The sequence below is a fragment of the Gobius niger genome (assembly GCF_951799975.1).
Source record: "Gobius niger genome assembly, chromosome: 24".
Classification (NCBI taxonomy): domain Eukaryota; kingdom Metazoa; phylum Chordata; class Actinopteri; order Gobiiformes; family Gobiidae; genus Gobius; species Gobius niger.
The window spans coordinates 2,288,935-2,316,426 of NC_136875.1; the positions used below are offsets into that span (position 1 = coordinate 2,288,935).

General features: G+C 39.8%; 1 protein-coding gene across 1 annotated transcript; it reads left to right on the top strand.

Moving 5' to 3' along the window:
* Positions 1 to 2,673: 2,673 nt before the first annotated feature.
* stx18 (syntaxin 18) lies at positions 2,674 to 26,291 on the top strand. The gene is made up of 11 exons (XM_079582484.1): positions 2,674 to 2,871; positions 17,465 to 17,532; positions 18,601 to 18,716; positions 20,686 to 20,763; positions 20,834 to 20,900; positions 20,984 to 21,078; positions 22,496 to 22,587; positions 22,660 to 22,718; positions 24,442 to 24,511; positions 24,587 to 24,667; positions 26,176 to 26,291. Exons 1-11 carry the CDS (start codon positions 2,719 to 2,721, stop codon positions 26,269 to 26,271), a joined length of 975 nt encoding a protein of 324 aa, XP_079438610.1. The 5' UTR covers positions 2,674 to 2,718; the 3' UTR covers positions 26,272 to 26,291.
* Positions 26,292 to 27,492: the final 1,201 nt, after the last annotated feature.

The following is a 27,492-nucleotide window of genomic DNA, read 5'->3' on the forward strand; positions in this document are numbered from 1 at the left end:
CCAGTAAAAATATGATCAAACGTAAATGTTTGGGTGGTATTAGTTTAAGCAGACACTGTTTAATCTAAATCTAAATCTGATACTGCATTAATCTCTGTAGAGAAATGAGTTCTCTGCATTTGACCCATCCTCAGTGTCGCATGGGGCGACCTGTAGGAGCAGTGAGCTGCCAGCATGGGCCGGCGCTCGGGGACCATCTCCATGATGTGGAGATGTCAGAAACACCTGACTGGAGGATTAACCTATTGCACATGTTTTTTTATAACCTACCACTAACCTACGCAGACACGGGGAGAACATGCAAACTCCACACAGAAAGGCCCCGTCCAGACCACGTCCAGACCACATTCCAATTTACCAATTTACCAATTTACCAATTTACCAATTTAAGCACGATGTATTTACTTTTCCCTCCCACTGCATGCGCTTTCTTGCCTCTGCTTATTCAGTTTGAGCTTCCATAACTGTATAATAATAATGATAAAAAGTAAAAAATAAATAAAAAAGTTAAGAATGTAAAATGTCAAATAAACGAAGCTAAAAAATGCAACAAAAATCTAAAAATAAATTGCATGATCTATCTATAGACACAAATATTTGTACTTTGGTCGATTCTTCCACAGTGCGCAGTGGACTTCTCTACAAGTGTTTTTTACTGGTGACAGAAACCACAGATAGTGACGAAAGAGCTGCAGACAGAAGTTATTACTCATCAATCAACACCAAAGAGGAGACAGTCCTCTTTAAATGTTGTTGCAGGAGTCCGTGAGGTGGAGGAAAAGGAGATGGAGCTGTAATCCAGTCCCGCTGCACTAACCAAGGAAATGAACAAACCTCTAATAACAGCCCGGCTCAACATTTAGCACGTACAAATGCACGCGGCGGCTGTGAGGACCTCTTCAGCGACTGCAGCGGTACGTGTGGAGGTCTGCGTTTATGTCGACTCGACAGTGTAACGCAATCTTCTTTCCACAGAGGGGGGACCGAGCGTCGAAGCTTTTCCCCTCTCAAATGTTACATGAATAAAGGCTGTATGTAAGGCCCACACTTTGTGCTTCAGTGCCGTGGAACACTTCAACATTTTGTCATTTAGTGGAATATTGTAAAGCGCTCCGAGTGCTCTACCTTTAGCCTATTTGCATTGTTTAACTGACTTCAGCCGGGAAGTAGGGGGGATAAAATGCAGACAGTAAATTATCCGTATCAGTCATTTCTTTTATCCACATTTTGTTATGTAGACTGTACAATACTAACTGGAATATATTTTCTAGTATATAGGGTACTGACCTAATATTATTTTAAAGTATTTTTATCATTATTATAGCATTTGAGCTGGTTCGTTCACCAGGGGCCAACCGAGTCCCTCAGGTTTGACTCAGGTCTTCAGCCAAGGACTGTCCCTTAGTTTTGTTTGTTTCGGCTTATTTATGTTTTGGTATGGTCCAAGCTGTATATAAGTTGTCTTATGTCTCATTTGAGGAGGTCAGTTTGTTTGTGTTAGTTAGTTTCCTTTACACATTCTATTTTTGTAAAGTTACATTTAGTTGACCTCTTTTATCGGCCCATGTTTGTTTGTGGCCAATAAAGCGCCTTTTGGGAGATTTAAAGGGACTATACAGAGTTTAAAAATGTTGAAATTAAGTATTTTCCTCCCCTACTTGTTCCAGCCATGTCCTAATGTGTAGAATGAGCTCAGACCTGTTCACCACAACGGCCTCTAAAATCCTGCACTGTCACTCAAAAGGTTGTTACTTCGGGTCTGAAGTGCCGTCATGCACGAGCTTGATATAGAAGGTGCAGTTACATGCATGACCTGAGGTGGCAGTCGTGAGTATAAAATGACCAACTTGCATCTATCCCCTTTAAAGCTTTTGTCTCATTGTCTCACTGCTTGGTCCCTAACAATTAGTAAGGGCTGTCCCTAACAGCGCCGCCGTTTGTATTTATTTGGCACTGATTCTGCAATGAAGTTTATCTAGTTGCTCTAGTACGGTCTTTGGGGAAGGTCATGTCCCGCATCAGCACACATTCACCAATGTCAATCACTTTTTCATTTTTGTGTTCGTACCACTTCTCACTTCTCTCCACGCCCATTCTTTGGCATAGTGCCCAATATAGGTAAGTTCCAACCTTGCTGTGTCTGTCCAGATACTCTTTTGAGGCCCAAATTTTGCAGCCAGATTCTATATGACTGATGGTCTCTTCTGCCTCTCCACACATGTTGCGTGTGCTGCTGACCTGCATGCCCATCACGTTCTTCTGGTGAGATCAGGTATTTAAAGCTTGGTCCTGTGCAGCTGTAATTAGGCTCTCAGTTTTGCTTTTGAGTCCTGCACTCCACAGGCATGAGTATGTGAGTTCTTTATTCACAAAACACACATTATTGTCATTATTATTATTATTATTATTATTATTATTATTATTATTATTATTATTACTATTATTATTATTATTATTATTATTATTATTATTATTATTATTATTATTACTATTATTTTTATTATTATTATTATTATTATTATTATTATTATTATTATTATTATTATTTATTTTGTATTATCCCCGCTTGTGCCAGTTATTTTCATTTATTTTGTATTCTATTTTATTTAATTTTATTTTCATTTGTCCTGACGTCCGTCCCGGGATGATGACGTAGCCGGCTGGTGACGTGTCGGTTTGTTTACTCCGGATGCTAGCGGCTAACAGCGGAGCGTCATCATGACCATGGACATAACTCTGCTGTTTAAGGCCAGCGTGAAGACCGTGAAGACCCGCAACAAGGCCATCGGCATCGGCTTCGACTCCGGTAAAGATGAGATCCTCAGACGGGGTCGGCCCAAGAGCGGCTTCTGCCCGAAGGCGAGGGAAGTGGTGAGTGCTAACTGAAGCTAACTGAAGCTAACTGAGGCTAACTCCTGCTAACGCCACTGACAGCTCCGTAACGGGACAGGGTTTTGGGGGGATTTGGTGGTGCAGGTGGCAGGTATCTGTCCGTGATAGAGTTGCAATCGTCAGATTAACCAGAAGAATTAAGTGAACTTTTAGCTTAGAATGGACACACAATTCACAGGAAGTTTCAGCTAAAGTGCAATTGAATGTGTTTGACCATGAATTTATAAGACATTTAGATTCAGTCCCTGCTAGAAACATGACATTGAAGGCCGACAAAAATATAAAAATAAATAATATATGTATATATTCAATTTAGTCATTAGTCATTTTGACACAGTATTTGAGTGTGTAATGTTCCAATACTAGTTTTTGTTTTAGTATTGTTGGTTTAAAATAATATGGTAAAAATAATATTGTTTATAGTGTGCATACTGAATTTCATTTCTCAAGATTAGCAAACATTCAATCAAACCGGGGAATGAGGGACATTTCCTCATTCAAAAAGCAAGTAGGACTCTGTGAAAACCTGAATGTAGGTCTGTCTCAATAATTATGGAATAGATTCAATAGACAGGCTTCTGCTGCCTTCATGTGCTCTGGTAAAGATGATTCTTTCCAGTTATGAAAGAATCATTGTGTTCAAGTGCTTTTGGGTCGTAGGTAAGTGAAACTTAAAAAAAAACAACGCGCTCGCCAATACACTATAAACATAATGGGAAATTCGTCGAAACCACCATTGTACCTGCTTTGATCGGGAAAACATCGAAATTGGGCAGTCGAGTGACAAATGCACACTTTTAGAGCTGCTCGATTATTTTAGTCATAATTGAAGTTCCAATTATTCAAACGATTATTTGTTGCCTTTAAAAAAAAAGTCCATCTTTATTTTATTTATTCATTTATTTATTGATCAAAAAACTATGCTGAATATTTTCTGTTTTCTGAACAGTCATAAAAGTACCAATGATTTCAAGTTTGCCTCGATTAAGAAGAGGTCTCTGATTCACACCTGCCCCCTGCTGGCCAGCCCTCACACCTGCGCAAGTAAACTGAGGCCTGATGACATCATCACACAGCGCTGTTTGTTTTTGAGCCATGACACATGAAATGTGAAGGGAAAATAATCCCAGCGGCATGAAATAATGCAAGTCTGCTTTGCAAAAAAAACCTGTTGTTTTTCGATTATGCTAATTTAGTAATCGTTTAGTGTAATAATCTAAATTGATTAATTGCACAGCCCTACATACTTTATACATATAGTTCGTAAGATTCTGGGTTTTATCGTTTTTCCTTTGTAGTTTGTGTCATAACTTTAATTTCATTTGGATCAGTGAACTACGCTCAGCACGGCTTCAGTGAGTCATTGTATGAATTTGTGATTTAGTTAAGGCTTTAATTAATTGTAATTTTGATAACGGTGACAAGTAAAACAAAAATATAGTCCAGAACACATTCAGTTTTCAGTTTGTTGCCCAATTCCCTGAATTTTCACATTAGCATTAACATTTGATTTGAGAGTTTTACTTTGAAACATTTGTCCCAGCGGAGATGAAAAGTCAAAGAAATAATCTTCACTGAGTCTGAGCAAGTGTGTGCAGTGCAGAATTATTTACAATATTATATAGTTTTAAAAGTTTATCATTTCGGTCTATTCTGTGTCAGACACAGGCCCCGCCCACTGCACGTGCACTATTGGTCAGGGTCTGTCATGATCTGAGTGAGTGACAGGTGAATTTAACCAATCACATTGTAGTAAAAACAAGATCATTGTATAAACTTTGCCGTTTGTCCCAAAGCAGAATGTGGGTTTAGGTTGTGTTTTGTTTGGACGGTCTGGGCTGTGACGTCACTCACATGTGGGTTTTATGGTTCAAAAACATCATTAATGGGTCGCTCACAGTTCACCAATTGTCTATTCAACAAAAATACAAAAAATATCATGTTTTTTCAAGCATTTTGACGTGTGCAGGTTTTAATTTGTGAAAATTCACAAAATTAACTAAAGTTCCCCACAGTTTTAATGTGGTGTAAAAGAGAAAACAAGTTTATATTGCAGACGTGACGTGGAAGCGTTGCACGACCTCGTTGTCATGGCAAAATTAGACAAACCAAGCAAAGTAGGAGGCTCTTTAGAAAAGTAGTGATTCTTTTGGTGCAAAGTTTAGACGGAGGGGGAGCGTCAAAGCAAAGTGCTGGATAGCTTTGTTTCTGGGGTGAAATCAAAATGTTTTCTAATGTAAAACCACAGATAGAGAATGGAGATCTGAGGATTGTGTCGGTCCATAACCAGTTCCAGAAGCGCAGCCTCGTCTGGGCCACAACGCTCTCTCTGTGTCCGCCCCGTGCTCCTGATAGGAAAATGTGTTTTAATAAAGCGGCCCCGCTGCGTGAGTTTCCTGCGCGGCCGATAACATCTCGCTCTGAAGTCTGATCTGCAGACACATCACACGCTGGAATGCCGTCCTCAGCTGAAACACTGCAGCTACGTCCGCTTCCTTCACACGTCTCCAACATTCTCCAAACCTCCACCGACCGGAATCTGCCCATAGGTTTATCTGGAGGGGGAGCAGGGCAGAACTGACGCAGACGTTTAGGGCTGGTTTATTTGTGATGGCTCTGTTTACTGACTTTAGCCACCGTCATTAAAATAGAGAATTATCGATCAATTACCGATATTATCATGTTTTCAATATCGGCTATCAGCCAAAATCGGCCGATAAAAAGGCCTTTAGAAGAGCTTTAAAATGAATTCTCCCACAACTTCCTAGGCGTCAAGGGGGCGGAGAAACATCGCCATGAAAATTGTTTGCACCTATTTTACATATTTTAGTTTATAAACCTTTGCGTATAATTTTGTAACCATAAGAGACAGAGACTTACCGTTTTTTGTTTTGGAATCTACAGATTTTTGTCTTTCAAACACTCTCCCTCTGAAGTACCTACTAAATATGAATATTCAGCTGTCACAGTTCAACACTGACACATACTTCACAGGATAATGGACAGTTCCAAAAGTGTGTTCAAAAATATCAGTGGTGCAAACCGGCATCGGCCAATCAAAATACCGATAATTGTTTAGTTTAGTCGCCTGTTCTAGGCATGTCCTAGTGGGAAGAGGCCTTGTGGAAGACCCAGGACACGCTGGTGGGACTATGTCTCCGAGCTGGCCTGGTGTCGCCTCGGGGTCAGAACAGCTGGAGGAGGTGTGTGTGGATCGGGAAATCTGGGCATCTCTGCTGAGACTGCTGCCCCCGCGACCCGGCCCCGGATAAAACGCAAGAAAATGGATGTATGTTTAGGTTAGTTTATTGAAAGGACAGTGTGCAGTTACATGAAAAATGATGGCTGCACCAAATTTAGCACTATGCTAATTTCTATCTGTAATAATCAATGCTTAAAAAAATGTAAAGGACATCAGTTGTTCATATATCCCGACAGAAACTGACATATTTCTTTATTTAGTTACAACATAGAGTAAATGCTAATGCATTTCAGTATAAGCCTTCCTCAGAGCGTTTAACTTTAGGCTATTTGAGAGATTTAAAAAAAAAACAAATTGACTTACTTAAAATATCAGCCATAGTATGAGCTATCGGCCAGACCAACTCCATATCGTATCGGACCCCGAAAATCCATATTGGTCGGGCCCTAGTTTTTACATTTGGGTAAAGTTGAGCTGGGTTGAGAAGAGGTTAAGAAATGATGGGTAAATTCAGAAGAAAAAAAAGGAATGCAATTGGGGAAGCATTGGGTGGAAATTGGGAAAAAGTAGTTCTGGCCTTTTTGTCGTCTGTTCAGGACAATGATCATTTTGAGCGACAAAGCGATGGAATAGTAGATGTTTACAGGACATTTACAAAATGATGACGATTTACAAAAACATGGCTTCATAATCGTTATGGAGAAAGACCTCAAAGTATTGATATTAATTTTTGTCAACATTTCCTAGGCTAGCCTCTCTGGACACGACTGATGCTGCGCGGCGTCGCCCGGTCGGCTGGATATAACCAGGAAGTGGCGCTGCTCGTCTGTGCTTGAGCGCCGGTTTAGTGACGCTTGGTTCTAATGATGTTGATCCTTGTTTCCTCTCTGTAAACAGGCGGCTTTAACAGTTTGCTCTGTTTCGGGGGGGGGGCTGAAAGCCTGCCGTCGCCGCAGCAGTGATTAAAGGTGCAGATCAAGCCCTGTCCCCGTGTCTGACGCTGATGTGAGCGGAGTAATGTGGAGCAGATGGAACCGGCCTGGAGGGGTTTCTCATGTACAAGTACTTTGATTTTTACTGAGGATAATGTACGTGAATCAACGCTAAACTTAAAATGTCAGTCTGTAAAAGAACAAAAACAACATGCACCTTTAGCTCGTTTTCTTCCCTACCGTCTTAGTTTTAATGTGATGAGGGAAAAGCAGACCAAACTCTCCCTTTAAGAGTTTGTGACATTCTGTGGCGAGTGAGCAGGAAATCCCTCCAACATGGCTGTGTCGCTCCCTGCTCTTTCCCACATGTATTCATTCACAAACACTGACTGTTTGGGATCCACGTGTAGCAGGAAAGGCACGGAACTCTTTGGAAAATCATGGAACTGTTTGAAAAAGCATGGAACTGTTTGGAAAATCGTGGAACTATTTGAAAAATCGTGGAACTGTTTGGAAAATCGTGGAACAGTTTGGAAAATCGTGGAACTGTTTGGAAAATTGTGGAACTGTTTGAAAAATCGTGGAACTGTTTGGAAAATCGTGGAACTGTTTGGAAAATCAGGGAACTGTTTGGAAAATCGTGGAACTGTTTGGAAAATCAGGGAACTGTTTGGAAAATCATGGAACTGTTTGGAAAATCGTGGAACTGTTTGGAAAATCGTGGAACTGTTTGGAAAATCGTGGAACTGTTTGGAAATCGTGGAACTGTTTGGAAAATCAGGGAACTGTTTGGAAAATCACAGAACTGTTTGGAAAATCACGGAACTGCTTGGAAAATCACGGAACTGTTTGGAAAATCACGGAACTGTTTGGAAAATTATGGAACTGTTTGAAAAATCATGGAACTGTTTGGAAAATCATGGAACTGTTTGGAAAATCATGGAACTGTTTGGAAAATCACGGAACTGTTTGGAAAATTATGGAACTGTTTAGAAAATCATGGAACTGTTTGAAAAATCGTGGAACTGTTTAAAAAATCGTGGAACTGTTTGGAAAATCGTGGAACTATTTGAAAAATCGTGGAACTGTTTGGAAAATCGTGGAACTATTTGAAAAATCGTGGAACTGTTTGGAAAATCACGGAACTGTTTGGAAAATCATGGAACAGTTTGGAAAATCGTGGAACTGTTTGGAAAATCGTGGAACAGTTTGAAAAATCATGGAGGTGTTTGGAAAATCACGGAACTGTTTGGAAAATCATGGAACAGTTTGGAAAATCATGGAACAGTTTGGAAAATCATGGAACAGTTTGGAAAATCATGGAACAGTTTGAAAAATCATGGAGGTGTTTGGAAAATCACGGAACTGTTTGGAAAATCATGGAACAGTTTGGAAAATCACGGAACAGTTTGGAAAATCACGGAACTGTTTGGAAAATCATGGAACTGTTAGGAAAATCATGGAACTGTTTGGGACATGGAAGTAATGAGGAAACAAGTTGGAGGGAGAATACTATGGGGAAAAGTTGGGGTACATTTTTATAATATGGTGTAAAAATAGGGGGGAAAACGTGATTTGAGAAAGATTGAGGGAGAAAAAATGGCGACGAAACTGGGGGAGAAATAGGTGTCAGTAATCTACAGCAAATATATATCTACATTGATGAACGTTTCCTATTCACCTGCAGCGTGTGGCCTCAAACCACACAGCCTGACGGCCTCCTCTGCAGAAAAGGGAAAGTACTTAGTTTTAATGAATGACGTTTGTTTAGACCAAAGCTCGGCGAGTCTCCTCCTCCGCTGTAGTTTCCCGCGGTGGCGCTTTGATGCTGCCCGTGCGTCCTCCGCCCCTAATTGAACCCGTCAGTCCGTAATCAGCGCTCTTTAACGCGAACCGTGCTCCTCCTGCGCTGCGGGGGGAGCTGTGGTCACGCGTTTGCCTGTTGTGATTCGGTGAACGCTCCACCGAAAGACGAATGTAAACAACTGTAATGAAGACGCAATCCAACATGGCGTCAGGACGGAGCGCCGCGGGGAGAAGCTCGCTCTGTGTACAAATACAGAGGTCTGGGTGGCACCAGCTAACAACATCTGAATGAGACCTTTTCATGCCATAGAAACGGACTCTAAAGCTTCAAAATGACAGTAAAGCTTTGTTTCTTAAATCATTTAAACATGAGATGCAATGAAACACAACTTACTTATGGTAAAAAAGGAACTGTCACATTCAAAAATATGACAAAGAATGCAAATAAATGAACAGACGATAAATATTGAGCCCAAAAATGTATCATTTATCGATATAATTATTGTGACAGCCTTAATTGGAGCTCTTCAAAAACCTTCCTGGAGCTGTGTTTGAGCCATTCACGCGTCTTTGAGTAATACTTGGGTATTTTCCCCATATCACACATTTCAGCCCAGCACTGGTTTGACTCGTCTACTTCCATTCCAATTGCAATTTTTCTGACATGCAGTATATCACGTTTAAGCTTAGGGCTGAGCAATTAATCGGATTTGAATCTAATCGCGATTTTAATTCAGGTCGACCACAATAATCGCGTGGTGCATTTTAGCCGACAGGAGAATTGGCCAGCCTTGTCATATTTTGCGAAAAATTCCGACACCGCGATGCTGCAGTGCCTGTCAGATCAAGCCCAGGGAACGGTAAGGGAAGAGTATCTGTCAATCTGTGAATTTAAGTGTAAAATCCCCACACGCGGACCAAAAGTTTACCTTCGCTGTATTTGGACCATGTGGACTATATCTGTGCATTAGCTGGACTTCTAACAGTGAATTATAAGTGAGTTATTATTGGCACATGCACTGTTCACTAATATTTCTTTATGTACATATTAGCTTGTTAGCGCTAAACTCCGTGAAGTCTCTGAACCATGTGCTCGTGGTTTTCAAACATTCCACTTTTTGGCGTCTCCTTTGCAGATGTTTGTGTGTCGCGTGGGCAGGTGAGGGGTTGTACTGTGAGAAATGGCCGCTTGGCTGCTCTGCTTCGCGATGACGACACTCGAGGCCGTCTGTTTCTTTCATGTGCGCAATATCGCCAAGCTGAGACAGTTGGTCTCACAAAAAGAGCTGGGTCTTTCAAAGCCGTCGCGCCCCGTCTCTGGAATGAACTTCCTCTGTCATAGATACAGACGGCATCTCTGGAATCGCCCATATATGGTCATTTTTGAAAACAGTTAAGGGGGTAAACAATTTTGAAAAAATTTACATTTTCTCTAATTATTCAAAAACTACATTAACAAATGCTGAATTATGAATATAGTTTCTACTAAATAATGATACAAAGACATGGGGAGGAGCAAAGTGGTTCAACAGCCCATAAATACATGATTAACGGAGAATGCTAACTTGATGCTACATGTTAGCATCGGGCTAATGCTAGCGGTTAGCTAGCGCTTGCTACAACTGCCGTTTTTTCACTTCTACTGAACAATCTGCTGTGAGAAAATATCCAAATGGGCCTGATTTACACTTGACTTTATCTATGTGTCATAAATAAGTTGATATTCCACCAGAAAATGGCTAAAAATAGTGAAAAATTGTGTTTCTCTAAAGATTCTATTTTCCTCCTCGGCGAAGCCACGCCCCCTTCTATGACAAGATGCCGTCTGTATCTATTGCGTTCCCTCGAGGAGACTTTTAAAAAGCAACTTAAGACTCATCTATTTAAAAAGGCTTTCGAGAGCAAATAGAGCTGCCTCTTTGAATACATATTTTTTACTGTCTTTTACCGTTTGTTTTAGTTGCTGTCCACTGTAAAGCACTTTGTGACCTCTGTCTGTGAAAAGCGCTATATGAATAAAGATTACTTACTTACTTACATTGCTGTAGTACCTCCATATAGCCGCTAGTCACCCATTGGAATACAAGCGATCACGATGTCCTCACACCCGGGGGCCGTGGTAGGCATTTTACGTTCTAAACAAATGATAAGAATCCGATGATCGGCTAAAAGCAATGTTCATAAACAGGGCATTGCTTCCCTTGCATGTATCATTTTATAAAACCGTGTTAGAAGCCTGGAAGCATCAGCTGTTGCCGACCATTCACCAAAACATCCGGCCTAAATTGCAGAAGTAAACAATAACAGCGATCGCTTGTATGCATTGGACTTTAGACACGTTAAAAACAACTTTAGAGCCGGTGCCTAATTTTCTTAAACTTTCTACAGTTAGATATTCCCCCTGTGATAACGCTGGGTTAGTTACAATTAAAGAAGCCAGGCTAGAAATCTCGTACTTAATGAGGGTCGGACTGTTAGCATTGGAGCTCTGCGAGCTACACGTCACACAAGGGCGGAGTCTACAGTGAAGGTCCCGCCCTTATGCCCTTTTTAGGAACATGCTTCGTGAGAGCTGGGGAGGAGGAGTCTGTAAATCCGCCATGACTTCCTCCTCGAACGTGGTCATTGTGGCAAACGGGGAGGAGTGAGGAGGATATATACATGTATATATACAGTGTGGAGCTTGTTTTTGCTGCTGAGTTAAGGAAAGGCCACATTTTCTTTTTTATTAAAACAAAAAAATGTAATAGAAAATTAGTGCTGGGCGATTTTGGATTAAGGGAATACTGTGACTAACAAACAGGAGGATGTGTTGAATTTAAAGGAACAGGCTGTTCTTATCTTAGCTTAGACGAGTTGATGTGTAGCTGTCTGGTCTTTACGCGTGCCCTCAGTCGCGTTAACAGAGCACAGGCGGCGTTAGCATAGCCTCTCCCAGTATTGGTATAGCTCCAAACTAAGGCGAAGGTAGTTGAGCTCTTTCCCTATTTAAATATGGTTGCATGAGCCTTTACACCTGGGGTAGGCAACGTAAGGCCCGGGGGCCAAATCCGGCCCTCCAGCACAGAACCTCTGGCCCTCAAGATGGTTTTGAGAAACATTATGACACAAATCAGAAAGTACTTTAACATTTTTAAGGTTAAATGGGAGAAATACTGTCAATACACCCAATTAGGTCATATCATGTACAACTCTGGCATTTGTAGAAAGTGCACTGGAAAAATAGTAATAATTTTAAGGAAGAAATGACAGAAACCTACTTGAATTAAGAGATTCAATCTAAAGTTTGAGTAGATTTGGTCTGGTCTTAGATCAGATAAAACATCTCATCGCCAATGGAACAAGTCATTATTTTCTTAATTCAAATTATATTAAAAGTTAATATGTCTGATTTCAAAGTGGGTTTTATGCTTGTTCCATTGGCATTTGTATCTTTATCTTAGATTAGTCCAAACAGACTCAAATTCAACATAAAGAACCTTTATTCAAGCAATTTTAAGTCATTTATCTCATTTAAGATGGCCATGTTTCCAGTGAAGTGCTTTACTTTGACCTAAAATTGGCAGCTTCAGCCCTCAGTCTTTTTACAATGAAAAAAATTGGCCCTCCGTTAAAAAAACTAACGATCCAAGTATAGTCACACAAAATTAAACATGGCGGATAAGAAGGGGAACTACTATATTGCAATGCGTAGACCAGACAGCTACGTGTCAACCCGTCTAAGCTAAGGTAAGAACATATCTCAGCATTTAAAAACGGTGGCCTGTTCCTTTAAATTGAACAGACACAGTATTCCCTGGGCCTGATCTGGATTTTTTTTTTCTTCTAGAATGCGACTGGACGGCCCTCCCTTCTGTAGATTAAACCGCACCACGCCATTATCAAGATTAACCTTTTTTTAAATTACGATTAATTGTCCTGCCCAGTGTTAATTTTGACAACATTTTAATTTAGTTTTAGTCTTAGTCTTTTGACTAAAATGTAATGTAATTTTAGTCGAGATTTAGTCCAAAAAATCTTTTCAATTTTAGTCTAGTTTTGAATTTAAGACTAATTTAGTGGACTTTGCATTGATAATATTGATTATAATCATATTTAATCTTGTTCCTCTGCTTCATGGAGCTGCTCCACATGAACAAAGCTCAGAGCTGATCCTCTGGAGGTGAATTTAAATGATATGAGGCTTTTTCAGACGTTCAATAGAAGTTTGGAGGATTTTAGTCTAGGGCTGAAACGACTAATCTATTAATCGACAACTAATCGATTACTAAAATAGTTGTCAACTATTCCAGTAATTGATTAATCGTTTTCTAGTAAACACAGACTAAAATTGAGCAAAAAAGACATGACAATTATGTTTTTTTGGATGAAAACCTACTTTGTTTTTTAAAGTGAGGGCCTGCAGTGTTTTGTATATTGTAAATTTCATAAATATCTGTCTTTGTCTCATCCAATCTGAAAGCAGAATTGGCACAAAGAGCCGCCTACAAACGTTTACTTTAAGTTTACTCCATCCACGTGTCCTCAAGCGGCGCCACTTTAGCTCTATGTGATGAAAAAATTGAAAAAAATACAATTTCCATGCACCTTTCACAGCCAAGCGATTAATCGATTAATCGGAAAAATAATCGGTCGATTAATCGATTACCAAAATAATCGTTAGCTGCAGCCCTATTTTAGTCTCTCCTTTTCATTTTTGTTTAGCCTTATTTTAGTCGACTAAAATATCTGGACATTTTAGTCATAGTTTTAGTCTCATGAAAAACTTAAAAACTTTTTATTTAGTTTTAGTCCAATTTTAGTCGTCACAACTAATGATTATATTTTTTGAATGATAACAACTTAACTGTGACGAACTAAAAGTAGCTCTTCGGGGACTAAAACATGCTCCGTAATTTGTCTGTGTAGATTCTTAAAAAACAGTCGGTCCCCCTCTGTCTCTGGTTAACCCCCTCTCGTCCCTGTTTACACCTGGGGGGCAGTGAAAGTGTGTCTCTTTCATTGGGAGCTGATGGAGAGATTAAGTGCAGCCCGTCAGACTGTCTCCGTCTGCGCTACAGACCTGACCCCCCCGTCCCCCGCCTGTCCCGTCCCCCCTCTCTCTTTACCTGTGCCTGATTCTTGTTCTTTCATCGTCTCATGTCGCAGGAGCACTTGACCCGCCGCGGTCCGCCGCGGGTTAAACGGTAACATGAGCCCTGTGTGCGCATCAGAGTCCGAAACCTCAGGGAGTATGCAGCGCACACCGAGGGGCCCATGGGTGGACGTCTGCTGCCCCGCGCTGGAGGAAAGAGGAAGCGCACCCAGTTTGAAAAAAGTGTCAAAATAGCACCAAAAAAGTGACGAAAATGTGACCAAAAAAGCCTCCAAAAAGTAACAGAAAAGTGGCAAAAAAACGTTGAAAAAGGGACAAAAGAGTGATGGAAAAATGACAAAAAATGTGTCACGAAAACACAAAAAAACAATTAAATAAAGTGATTTCAAATGAGGCGTTTCTCTGGCCTATAGGCTGTAAGCTTTTAGATTTGGGTAAAGCTGAACTGGAGAAAATGCACTTGGTTAAGGCGTGAGTTAGGAGGTCAGCAGTCTGTGAAGTCCAAGCCATTTTTGTGTCGACATCATGAAGCTCACGGAGAAAAAAAAACTGTTTTGAAGAATATATTTCACTCTTTTTGTTTAAAACATGAAGCAAAATGTATATTCTTGATGATTCAGAATATGCATTTTGACGATTATTGAAGCATGTCCCACACCCTACTTCTAGATTTATGTAAACTTAGATGACTGTAATTTTCATGATTAGAGTTCGACCGATAAGGGTTTTTCTAGGGCCGATGTAAACTGTGAAATGTGCAGGGGCGCTGTATGAGGGGCGGAACAGTGCATGTTAATAAACACACCACACCGGATTGTAGCCTTGCGCACTCTCAAACACACTCTCATTCATCCTGGCCTATTGTACATGCTTTTATTGGTAGGGGAAACTAGAGTACCAGAGGAAACCTATGCAGACACGAGGAGAACATGTAAACCCCACACAAAAAGGCCCCGTCCGTCCCTGGTGGGAATCAAGCCAGGGACCTTCTAGCTGTGAAGCACGAGCGCTAACCGCAGAGCTACCGTGTTTATATGTTCTTCAGAGGGAGCTCATTTAAATCAGCTGATTCCAGTCTCCGTCTCTTATGGATCTGAAATGATAAACTATAGTCTGCAACATAAAATCTATAAAATATGACCAGAGGTGTACAAAACTTAAGAACGATTTCCATTAGAATGCACTCTTTCAGTGCTAAAGTCTCTACCACTTTTGATTCCGGAGATATCGACCTTTTATCGGCAACTGTAAGGCCGATTAAACACCGATATCCAGAAAAATATCAAAATAAAGCTGCACCGTATCGTCACTGTCCCTCCTCTAACCTTACCTGAATGACCCCAGAGTTTTAGGGCTTCAGCTTTATTCTAAGACCGACATTGGCCGGCCCATGCCGATATGCTAGGCAATGCTATATTTTTTGCTGATTTTTCCAAATGTCTGGTCTATAATAGAACATAAATACTCGGCCACTCCAGCAGGGGCCGATTGTATTTTATTACTTTAGGTGATCCAATCATAGTTTTTGTCCCTGGTTTGATTAGTTGCCGCTAGCATTAGCATGCTGCCGTTAGCATTAGCTTGCTGTTGCTAGCTGTGGCATTTTGTGCGGCAATCAAAACTACACAATTGCGGCAAAATATTTAACAAACTTGTAGCTAACCCATTTTCATTGAGATGTTTCTCAGTTCCCCTGAGACCTTGAGAGGTGTGGGGGGACTCGTTTTAAAGCTCTGACTTCGCTCTTTCCAATGCAAACGGGGAAAAAAATGGAAAACGGGAAGTCTCTATCACTTTCGGTCACGGAGATTTCGGCTTTTATTGGCGCTAGGTCAGCGATATATCGGTGGACCTCTACACGGCACATCCAGAATCGGCTTGTTGCACAATGTGGCTACGCTAGTTCCTCTGAGCTGAAGCTGTGGGCGCTAGTACTTCCTGTTCGTGTTCATTTCCATTAGGATTAGCTTAGACCAGTGAGTTCCTGGTAGAAATATTTCCATAGACGAGACGTTTATGTTTGTAAGGATCAGTGAGTTTGTCTTGAAACTAAAGGCTAATTTAACCTCTTAACTCCCGCCTGAACCAAGAGGATCTTTTTTCCTCACGTCATCAGATTTTTTTCCATCATTTTTTTGTTGGGTATTCAACTCATTTTTGTAACTTTTTTGTCACATTTTTTTTAATTTTTCGTCAATTTTTAATAAAATGTTTGTCTTTTTTTAGTCACATTTTTGTAATTTTTTTGTCACATTTTTGTAATTTTTTTGTCAAAATTTTGTCCTTTTCTGTCAATTTTTTTGTAATTTTTTTGGTCAAATTTGTATCACATTTTTGTCCTTTTTTCCTTAGATGTTTTATCGCATTTTTGTCACATTTTGATCATTTTTTCGTCATTTTTTTGTCACATTTTTGCCTCTTTTTCATCAATTTTTCGTCACTTTTATGTCAATGTTTTCTCACTTTTTTTGTCACATTTCCGTCATTGTTTTCGTCTCAGTTTTGTTGCTATTTTCACACCTTTTTTCCAGAAGCTTTTGGACTGGGGTAAAGCCAAACTGGAGAAAATGTGCTCGGTTCAGGTGGGAGTTAAGGGGTTAATGCATTACACAATTTGAAATAGTGCCCTTTTATGTATATTTTTTTATTTATATTATTATTCCAGGAAAAGAATATAGACAGGAAGTACTGGCGCTCACACCTTCAGGTCAGAGGAACTAGCATAGCCACACGGTGCAACAAGCCAATTGCAGTTATCGAGCAGCACGGAAAGTTCGTCCACGAAAATCTTAAATTGTCTTCTTCAAAAGGCCTCAGTTGGAACTATTTCGAGCTTCTGTATTCCTAAGTGGAGTCGCCGTGGCTCGTGAAAGCATAAACCTCCAAGTCTCTCCCTAAACCTCTTTCCCCGAGTGTCAGTCCAACCCAAACTGTGATCGTGTTGCTTGTATTTGCAGACTCATTAATAGCCATTTCAAAATTACAGCTTTTACTTCCCAATTCCCACAGACGGCGGCGTTTTCGCTCTGCATACTCTCCCCAAAGCCCCCCTGGAACAGCGTCCGCCTGTTCGTCTCCTCTCACTCATAACCTGCCAGCGCGTCGAACCCTGCGCCGAGGAAGCAATTTCACCTATTTGAACTCGAATTACGAGCGTCAATATTAACTTTCCGAGCGGCCCCTGGACACTCGCGCACACAGTCCCTTCACAGTGAACTTAACCCGTTTGGAAACGCGTCTGTCATCGCACTGTTTGCCCCGTTTTTATTTATAACTACCCATTTGACGAGGAAATTGCCCGCTTGGAGTTGATGAAATGTCAAAAGTAAATATCGAAATGACAGGACAGTGTAGCGCAAACAAGCGGCTGCGTTTGTTTTGGCGCCCTCTGCGGTGCGGAAAGGGAACTGGCCGCCCGTAAAGCGGCTCAAGAGGAGCGGCCGGGTTTGTTGACAGAGGCGATGAGCTGAGGTTTCATTTTGTAGGAGGTGTATGTGGAGTTTCGCCTAATGGAGCTGTTGGCTTTTATTTTGACAGGTCGCAAACATCACCAAACTGAAGGACTTCCTGCTTCAGCATCGGAAAGACTACGTGAGCGGCGGCAGGTGAGCATGGCCAATTTATGTTAGTCAAGGTCATATATTATATAAGACGCCTAAAACTGATCAAAAGCTGTGACTCAAATCTGCAAATATTTCGGTCGACTCCTAAAAACTAGATGAGTAACTATGATAAAAGACGGTGTAAAAACGTGAACTTCAATGACAGTTTGAAAGAGCCTCATATCATCATCATTTAAACTCACTGGCAAAGGAACAGATCTGTGCTTTGTGTATGTGAACAAGCATGATGATCTGAGTTCAGGCAGAAGTGAATCAGACTCCATCAGCAGCAGTAATGTAGTGCCCTCTAGTGGTCAGATACCTAAACTACTGTAGACTTCTGCCACTATAATAAACAAGTTTATTGTAGTGTTTATTAAACACTACAATAAACTTGCTCAAATAAAGTAGCGAGTAATCCAACTTAGTTACTTTCAAAGCCAAGAAATCAGTAAAGTAACTGATTTAAAGGAGTAATCAGTAGTCAGTAGCAGTGATAATTTTGTCGACTAAAATATTTAGTCTTCATTTTAGTCAAAGTGATATTTTTGACGACTAAAACTAAATTTGAAGTTTTTCATGAGACTAAAACTATGACTATAAAATGAAAGGGAGAGACTAAAATCATCCAAACTTGTATTGAGCGTCTGAAAGAGCCTCAGATCATGTAAATCCTCTGCCAAAGGATCAGCTCTGAGCTTTGTTCATGTGGGGCAGCTCCATGAATCAAATATGATTATAATGAATATTATAAATGCAAAGTCAACTAAATTTGTCTTGAATTTAAATTATTTTTTTTGACTAAATCTTGACTAAAATGAAATAACATTATAGTCAAAAGACTAAAACTAGATTAAAATATGTTGTCAAAATGAACACTGGTCAGTTGTCTGTAATCTTTGGCAATGCTGGTCATTCCCACAGTGGACAACAGGGGGAGCTCCAGGCTAAGTCTTCCCCGGCTCTAGTTGTTTTCCATTGTTCCTGTTTAATTGTTACAGACATGATTTCCGTAAAGAATGAAAGCTGAGGCGTGTCATTTAGCCTTTCTGCCTTGTTGATCTGCTTCAGCCTGATCTCGTCGGAGGTGAGCCGGATGACAGACAGTGAGAGAGACCAGATCGATCAGGACGCTCAGATCTTCATGAGGACGTGTTCAGAGGCCATCAGGACACTAAGACACGAGGGTAACACACACAACAAATCACCCTCTGTCACATTCAGCCTGGTCTTCAACATCGTCAGAGTTTCATTTCTAGAAATGATCCACAAACTATCAATGGGAACTGTGGCTGAAACATTTTGGGAACTTTCTAAACTTCAAAAACATTATATATTTTTGCTTTTTTTTGTAAAATAAAGTCTTCCATTATGTTTTTTTAATGGTTTCGAACCATACACTTTTGAGTAATGTTATACCCCAGCCCCATAAAGGTAGAGACTGTTTAAAGCCACATACATCGAATTTTACCCAATAAATATATTGCAAAACAAGCCTTTATTTTGCAACAGATATTCTCATCATTGATGATAAATGTACCAACAAATATGCTGTGAGCGGCTCAGCTCTACTAAGATATAGATACAGACGGCATCTCTGGAATCGCCCATATATGGTCATTTTTGAAAACAGTTAAGGGGGAAAACAATTTTGAAAAAAATTACATTTCCTCTAATTATTCAAAAACTACTGTAACAAATGCTGAATTATGAATATAGTTTCTACTAAATAAAGATACAAAGACATGGGGAGGAGCAAAGTGGTTCAACAGCCCATAAATACATGAATAACGGAGAATGCTAACTTGATGCTACATGTTAGCATCGGGCTAATGCTAACGGTTAGCTAGCGCTAGCTACAACTGCCGTTTTTTCACTTCTACTGAACAATCTGCTGTGAGAAAATATCCAAATGGGCCCGATTTACACTTGACTTTATTTATGTGATAAATAAGTTGATATTCCACCAGAAAACGGCAAAAAAGTGTGAAAAACAGTGTTTCTCAAAATATTCTTTTTTCCCCCTCGGCGAAGCCACGCCCCCTTCTATGACGAGATGCAGTCTGTATCTATGACTGTGACTTTACCAGGAGTGGGTACGTCTCCAGCTCGTCTCCATGGAGATATGACTGAAGTCAGTAGATTGAGACATTTAAACAAGTGAATCCATTCTTTGATTCCCCACTGCAGCAATAGCATTTTCTGTTGAGCTGGTCATGAGGAGCATGTTTTGTACTGATGGCAACAGTATAGAGCAAAATGTTACACAGTGTGCCTTTAAGACCAGCTAAAACATAGTTTCAAGTTTCAAGTTTAATGGTTTTGTATAGCCCAATATCACAACAGAAGTCGCCTCACAGGGCTGCACCAAACATTAAGGCAATAAGACAGAGCAATAAATATGACAATTAAAAGTTCAGGCAAATATAATGTCCAATAGGAGGTGGTGACGAGCGGCGTGGGCCTCCCCTGTCCTTAGACTCTCCAGCACGGCAAGGACAAACTCAAAAACCCGGCAGGAGAAAGGAGAAACCTTGGGGAGAACCACAGAAGGAGAGATCCACTCCCATGGACGGACAGGCTATAGAGACCCAGGGCCGAAGGATCCCTCGTAGTAAACATAGTCCTGACTCTGAGAACCCCAGGAGACCCCTCCCTGAAGTTCTCAGGGCCCGAGATGGTTCATACGGCTCTAACATGTCAGAGATGGACTTCTGTGCTAAAGCATGAAAAGAGCTGTTTTAAGCTCTATTCTCTGAGTGACAGGAAGCCAGTGCAGAGACCAGAGCACTGGACTAATATGGTCGTATTGCCTGGTTTTCCTCCACCTTTCACTGTCCCATGTTTGGTCTCTTCCAAAGTGCTAATGGACGGTTCTGTGGCGCTCAAGGAGACATGGCCTTTGAAGATGTCTTTTTGTTGTCGCAGATGCCTCTGAGGGTTATTGGGCTGCAGTCGGCTCCAGCAACAGCTTCATTTGGGTCGAGGATCCTTTGTATTTGGCCACAACACAAACACTGTCCTCTTTCCCGCTGTGTCCAGATTGACCTTGAATATTGAAGCTTACCTGCATTGCTCTGTTTAGTCTTAACAAATGAAAATAGGCACAGATTATTGCTACTGATAATGAACTTGTATGTCTATGTCCCTCTGCAGCGGAGAAACAGATCAGCTCAGCTCAGACCAAAGACCACAGAGGAGCCGTGCTCGACCTCATCGAGGCCTATCTCAGAGGTGACCGCAGCTTTATGTCGTGATGATTAACTGTAGAAACCGTGTGACACCTGGCTGCCTCTGTGTGTAGGAGTGTGTAAGCTGTACTCGGAGCAGAGAGCCATCCGGGTCAAGAGGGTGGTGGACAAGAAGAGACTGTGAGCTTTTCCTTTCGTTCATTGTGTTCCTGATAGATCGTGGGTACAGCTGTCAAAATTCCTCATTTTTCCATTTCCTGTAGATCGCGGTTATTACCGGAGCACCATAAACGGGAGGTGAGAGCAGCCGCGGTGGAGCCGGCCGCAGAGGAACAGTCTGTCACCGAGGAAACTTCAGGTCACTACAGTCTAGTGTTGTCACCATACTAACATTTCAAACGATTTCGATACTGAACATAAAACTCGCTTCTCGATGACGATTTCTATACCACAGCCAAAAAATCCCTTTTACAAATATACACTATATATGTTGTACAAAGCTTTAGTCTCTTTGTACATCTGCCCTGTTTTATTTACATTACAGAACAATCAACACTGTATATGGTTCCATCGTGTTCTTCAAAAATCATTGTGAAAATGATTTGTTGCATATTCCTAGTCAAATGCTAAAATATCAACAATATAAACTACTGACTAACTGGATTTGGCCCATGACCATCAGGTTAAACACCGCCGCCGTAACAGTGACTGATCACATTTAGGAGCAGAACAGTGCGTCCATACAAAGCACAATGTTAAAACTGGCCCGCTGCAGTATCAGGTCCTGTATTTCAGCAGTGGTTGTATTTGGTCTTAGAATTGTATTCAGGGTTTAAGTGAGTACTTTTAGCTCTAGTCTAAGTTTGGGGCGTGGTCACAGGTTCTTCCTGCTGCGCTCCTTGAGGGGGGGTCGCGCTCTGTGCGCTGTCCTGAGGAATCACAGAAAGAATCAATATCTGCTTCAAACACCTAGTTTCCATACCACTTTTAGTGTTTATTATGGAGGAATCCATTTTGTTGACCACCCTCCTACAGTCACTGCCATGAGAATCACACAAACGTCCTTAGCTCTGAGCCCGTTCGTACAAATGCTTCTTCTGTCGCCGATGTCTTTCTGGACCAAATGAATGGGGCCAGGTCCTATATTGAAGTATGGCGGGGTGTGACGTGTCTGTGCTTTCTCCATCATTAACGTATTATAAGATTATATTTAGTCTGTCCCTCTAGGATGTTGCTTTGTTGTGGACTAAAATGCCGGACGTCGCAGCCAGTTCTCCATAAATTGTGAGTCAGGCTGAGTTATTTTTGTTCTGATCTAAACTCAAACGTTTCTCAGACACGGTTAGGAAGAAGCACAGGACAGAGGCAGCAGTCCTCGCTTCAGTCAGAATGACTTCACCCCACTTCCCACACGCAAAGACAACAAGTCAAATAGATTTAATCAGAGGGATCAGGAACTCACTTTTGTTGTGCAGAAGTTGTGGAGTTGAGTAATAGTTGAATGCCACACTGATTTCTCTGAGATCTGGAAATCCTGGAGGCATGCCACTGGACTCTAAACATGTCCTGGTGTAGCCGGCTTGTTAGCTGGATGGAACGCCGCTTCTCCTTTGTATTTCCACAGTAACTGCAGTAAAAAATCATTTAATTACATGGAAAAATAATCAAATAAAGTAGTCAAAATACTAAATAATATAAATGAATAATGAATGAAATGATGAAGAAAAGAGTGTGTGTTTGACCCCTGCAGTGACGTGAGTGTCTCCCCCCTGCAGAGCGCAGTGTGTCTGAGGCGGCGGATCCCACTGGAGACCTGTGGGAGGAGGGACGGGAGGAAGACGAGCTCTCCCCTGAGGAGATGCAGATGGTACGCTCCAGCTCAGAGCTGTGGAACAGAAATGACTCTGATCATTAACCGTGGCGTCTGTGCTGTGTTCAGTTTGAGCAGGAGAACCAGAGGCTGGTCAGCGAGATGAACAGCTTAGTGGACGAGGTCAAGTACGTGAAAACTGCTGTACTTTCTCTCTATCAAGGCGACGCAGGGCTCGGGTTTTTAGATAGAATTCCCTTAACATGTCACAGTAAAGTACTCTCCTTTAATGATGTGTATTTGAACAGGCAGGCAACCTCTTCTTTACAGTGAAGGAAAAACTATTTATTCCAAAGTAAACCTGTCTAATTAAATGCTGAATGTGCAATTTAAAGGACAACATCATTAATTATAAAACCCAAATATTTAAAACTCGATTCCAATTATATTTTCAGGCCAGATTTAGTGTAGATCCAATCACCAGACTGATTTTCTCTTTCAACAAGGAGAAAAGCATCAGTTAGAATTTGGGATATTTCTTCCAGTGCCATTGATATCCTCCTCATCTCTACTTTAGCAGCTCCTACGACTTGAAACATGACAATCTGGGAAGGTTTTTTTATAGGGATTTTTCAGTATCTAATTCCTGCCTGATGTATTGAGCTTTAAACTGCAAAAACAAGGCATGATTGGAACTTTTGCTGATTTTTGTTCAAAAACTTAACAGATCCAAAATCCATCCGAGCAAATCTTTGTTACTAATATGTCACAAAATAAAACTATAGATTTGATTTATTGTAGAATTCATTTTATTGTGAATGTTCGGTCCATGTCCAGGTTATCTCTGTGTTTTTAAACTCTTAGCCCTCACGTGAACCGAAGACAGTTTCTCCAGTTTGACTTTATGCAAATCTAAGGAGAAAAGTGACAAAAGAGCAACAGAAACACGGTAACAACGCGAGGAAAAAAGATCCGTTAACATCAGTTTTTCTAGGTCTTAGCTTTCAAATGAAGTGTTACTCTGGCCTGTACGCTCCAGTCGAGAAGCTTTTAGATTTGGGTAAACCCGAAATGGAGAAAGGGCACGGTGAAGGCGGGCGATAAGAGGTTTCTCTTAGCACCAGTAGATGGAGCCCGCCTGAACCGAGCACATTTTCTAAAAAAAAAAAACGACCAAAATGTAACAAAAAAAATGACAAAAATTTGACGAAAAAATAATTAAAAAATTTAAAAAATGTGACGAAAAAAATAACAAAAAAATGACAAAAAATGACAAAAATGTGACGAAAAAATAACAAAAAAATAACAAAAAATGACAAAAATGTGACGAAAAAATAAGAAAAAAATAACAAAAAATGACAAAAATGTGATGAAAAAATAACCAAAAAATGACAAAAAATAACCAAAAAATGACAAAAAATAACCAAAAAATGTGACAAAAAAATGACAAAAAAATGACAAAAAAATAACAAAAAAATGACAAAAATGTGACGAAAAAATAACAAAAAAATAACAAAAAATGACAAAAATGTGAAGAAAAAATGACAAAAAAATGACAAAAATGTGACGAAAAAATAACCAAAAAATGACAAAAAATAACAAAAAAATGACAAAAATGTGACAAAAATGTGACGAAAAAATAACAAAAAAATAACAAAAAATGACAAAAAATGACAAAAGTTGAACACCCAACCAAAAAATGATGGAAAAAAAATCTGATGACGTGAGGGAAAAGATCCTCTTGGTTCAGGCGGGAGTTAAGAGGTTAAACAAGTGCGACTTAAGCTATAATGTGATAAAAAAAAATTGAAAAATAGGAAACATATTCTGAAAAAACGGTCTAATGTGTGAATAAAGAACAATGCAGGACCTTTGGGTTTGTTCAGTTGTGTGATGAACGTTTGTGTTCAGACAAATCGAAGGGAAGGTGGTGGAGATCTCGCGGCTGCAGGAAATCTTCGCAGAGAAAGTCCTTCACCAAGTGCGTTTCCTCTCGCTCGTCTCATCCTCTTCTCTGTGCGTTTCTGTCCACTGACGTTTACTCCTGTGTCTGCAGGAAACGGAGATCGATAATATTCATCAGATGGTGGTCGGAGCCACGGAAAACGTCAAAGAGGGGAATGAGGACATACGAGAGGTGAGACGGACAACTTTAACTTTAAGGTTTCTCTATCGCTGTTCAAGTCCTTTGGGTTTATGTTAAGTAATGCAGTGACTGTTTGTAAATGTATATAGCCATTGAAATGTACATTTATTTTAGAACGTGTAGAATATAAACGTCTGGGCTTATTTGTACTGTCAGTGAAGGTGCAAGTTAGTTAGGGCTGCAACTAACGATTATTTTGTAATCGATTAGTCTGTCGATCATTTTTACGATTAATCGATTAATCGCTTGGCTGTGAATGGTGTAGTAAAGTTTTCTTTTTTCAATTTTTTTTTATCACATTATAGCTTAAGTCGCGCTGTTTAACCTCTTAACTCCCGCCTGAACCAAGAGGATCTTTTTCCTCACGTCATCAGATTTTTTTTCCATCATTTTTTTGTTGGGTAGTCAACTTTTGTCATTTTTTTGTCATTTTTTGTCTTTTTTTTGTTATTTTTTTGTTATTTTTTTGTTATTTTTTCGTCACATTTTTGTAATTTTTTTTGTCACATTTTTGTCATTTTTTGTCAATTTTTTGTTATTTTTTCGTCAATTTTTTGTCATTTTTTTGTCACATTTTGTCATTTTTTTGTCATTTTTTTTGTCATTTTTTCGTCAAATTTTTTGCCATTTTTTTGTTACATTTTGGTGGGGTTTTTTTGGGAAAATGTGCTCGGTTCAGGCGGGAGTTAAGGGGTTGAGGAAGTGCTGATGGACTAAACTAAAGGGAATTGTTTGTTTAAGGCTCTATTCATGAAATTTACATTGTACCAAACACTACAGACCCTAAATATAAAATCAAAGTAGGTTTTCATCAAAAATACTACATTTTTTGGGTCATTTTTGCTCCATTTTAGTCTGTGTGAGCCAGAAAACGATTAATCGATTACTAAAATAGTTGTCGACTCTTTCAATAATCGATTAGTCGAGTTAGTAAGAGATAATATGAAATTCCAACATTTTTCCACTGTTTTCAACACTAAACAGATCCACATTTAGATGTGTCATATACTAAACTTGTCAAAATGCAAAAATAAGCATTTATTTTTGAATTATTTGTTGCATAAGCAATTAGTGAACTGTTAATTACACATCAATGTTGTTTTCAAACCATAAAACTTGCTTTAAGTCTCTAAGGTACAAACTTCTGACCGATTTTCAGGCTCTTTCCAATGCAAAAACGTGAGGTTTACGGAGATATCTGCTTTTTTATCAGCTGATAGCCGATATTGTAAAGTAACTCATATAAATCACATAACTAACTCACACTTGGTGAATATACGGAAGATGGACACACGTGTTTGACAATGTTCTGTGGTGGGCGGAGCAAAACCCGGGGTAAATCCCAGTCTTCTATATTAGACACCTATATGGCCCTGTAAATAATAAATAGTCACATCAATTGTTATAACTAAGTGTAAAAGAGTTTTTAGGTTTTCATTTTTTTTAAGATAAAGATTAAGATAAAGTTGCGCTTTTCTCACATTTCCCTTTTCCTGCAGGCGATCAAAAACAACGCGGGCTTCCGAGTGTGGATCCTGTTCTTCCTGGTCATGTGCTCCTTCTCTCTGCTCTTCCTCGACTGGTACGACAGCTAACCACTGTGCCACTCCGCCGCACGCACGCCCGCCCACGCCTGCCACAGTCCCACACAAAATGGCCTCTGCTGTGGACCGAGCGGAAACATCAGCCCTGGACCCGGATCACGAGCAGAAGAAGGAGAATCCCGATATCAGCCGGGATTTGACTGTGGAACGACTTGTGCTTTTACTTTGAAAGGACTTCACTGGACACTTTATGGCAGCGATATTTGCATGAACTTTGGATTATGTAATACTAATCGCTGCACTAATACCTAAAAAAAAGGCTAATTTTTGTAGCCAAATTTGGGGTGATCTTTACTGACCACTGACAATCTAATAAAAAATGAATTTCACTCAATGTTTTTGGTTCTTTATTTACCAAATTGTGTTCATTTGAAAGCTATATGTACACAAGGAGAATTACACTCTCCTGAAGAGAACTGAGTTATTGAGTTTTGAATGTTAAAAAACAAGGCGAAATATACATTTTTACAGATTCTTTCACTAAAAAAATAGTTTATTTTAAAATTAAACAAGATGTCCAAAATCCTCACTGAAAAAGTCTTTGTAACTAATATATCAACAAAAAAAAAACACATACATTTGAATCATTCAATTCAATCCAGTCTTCAGGTTTCGTCACTGGAATAATGCAACATTTTGGGCATTTTTTGGCATAAAACAACGTATTTTTAAATGAACACATAAAATGATGGAAAACTTGCAATACATTTTTTTCTTCAAATTTATGCCAGTAATCTACAGCAGAAGTTTCAAATTGATTTCTTTAAATTAAGCTAAATCATAGCTAAAAAGAAAATGTATGAATTAGAAAAATCATCATTAATATCCATCACTGGGTCGATGATCTCTCTGTACAAGACCGAAAATTTCCTCTGAAACAAATTAATTTTTCCTTTAGAGTATAGGCCTTTAAATTAATTTTATACTGAAGGGAAGTGCGTCTCGAGTCTTCAACTTTTCCGACTTTTCCAGCAACAAACTCCTCGTACAGACTAAGTCACAAAACATATATATTTATATATTTTTACTGTTAATATTCACAATCAAAAAGGCAAGACAAATTACTGTGGATAATTTAAAAAAAAACACCAAAAATTAAAAGCAAAATAAAAAATTAAAAGCTGTGCACGTTCGTTTTTTGTGGAGACTTTCAAAACAAAAGCGTGGCCTTTTGAAACAACCCGCTTAAGACGAGCATTTATTTAAAAATCA

What these genes read in the sequence shown, in the direction of transcription:
- stx18 (XM_079582484.1), top strand. Translation starts at nt 2,719, where the DNA reads ATGACCATGGACATAACTCTGCTGTTTAAGGCCAGCGTGAAGACCGTG. An exon ending in GCCCGAAGGCGAGGGAAGTG is followed by an intron (nt 2,872 to 17,464) that starts GTGAGTGCTAAC and finishes TTATTTTGACAG; the next exon opens with GTCGCAAACATCACCAAACT. An exon ending in CAGGACACTAAGACACGAGG is followed by an intron (nt 18,717 to 20,685) that starts GTAACACACACA and finishes GTCCCTCTGCAG; the next exon opens with CGGAGAAACAGATCAGCTCA.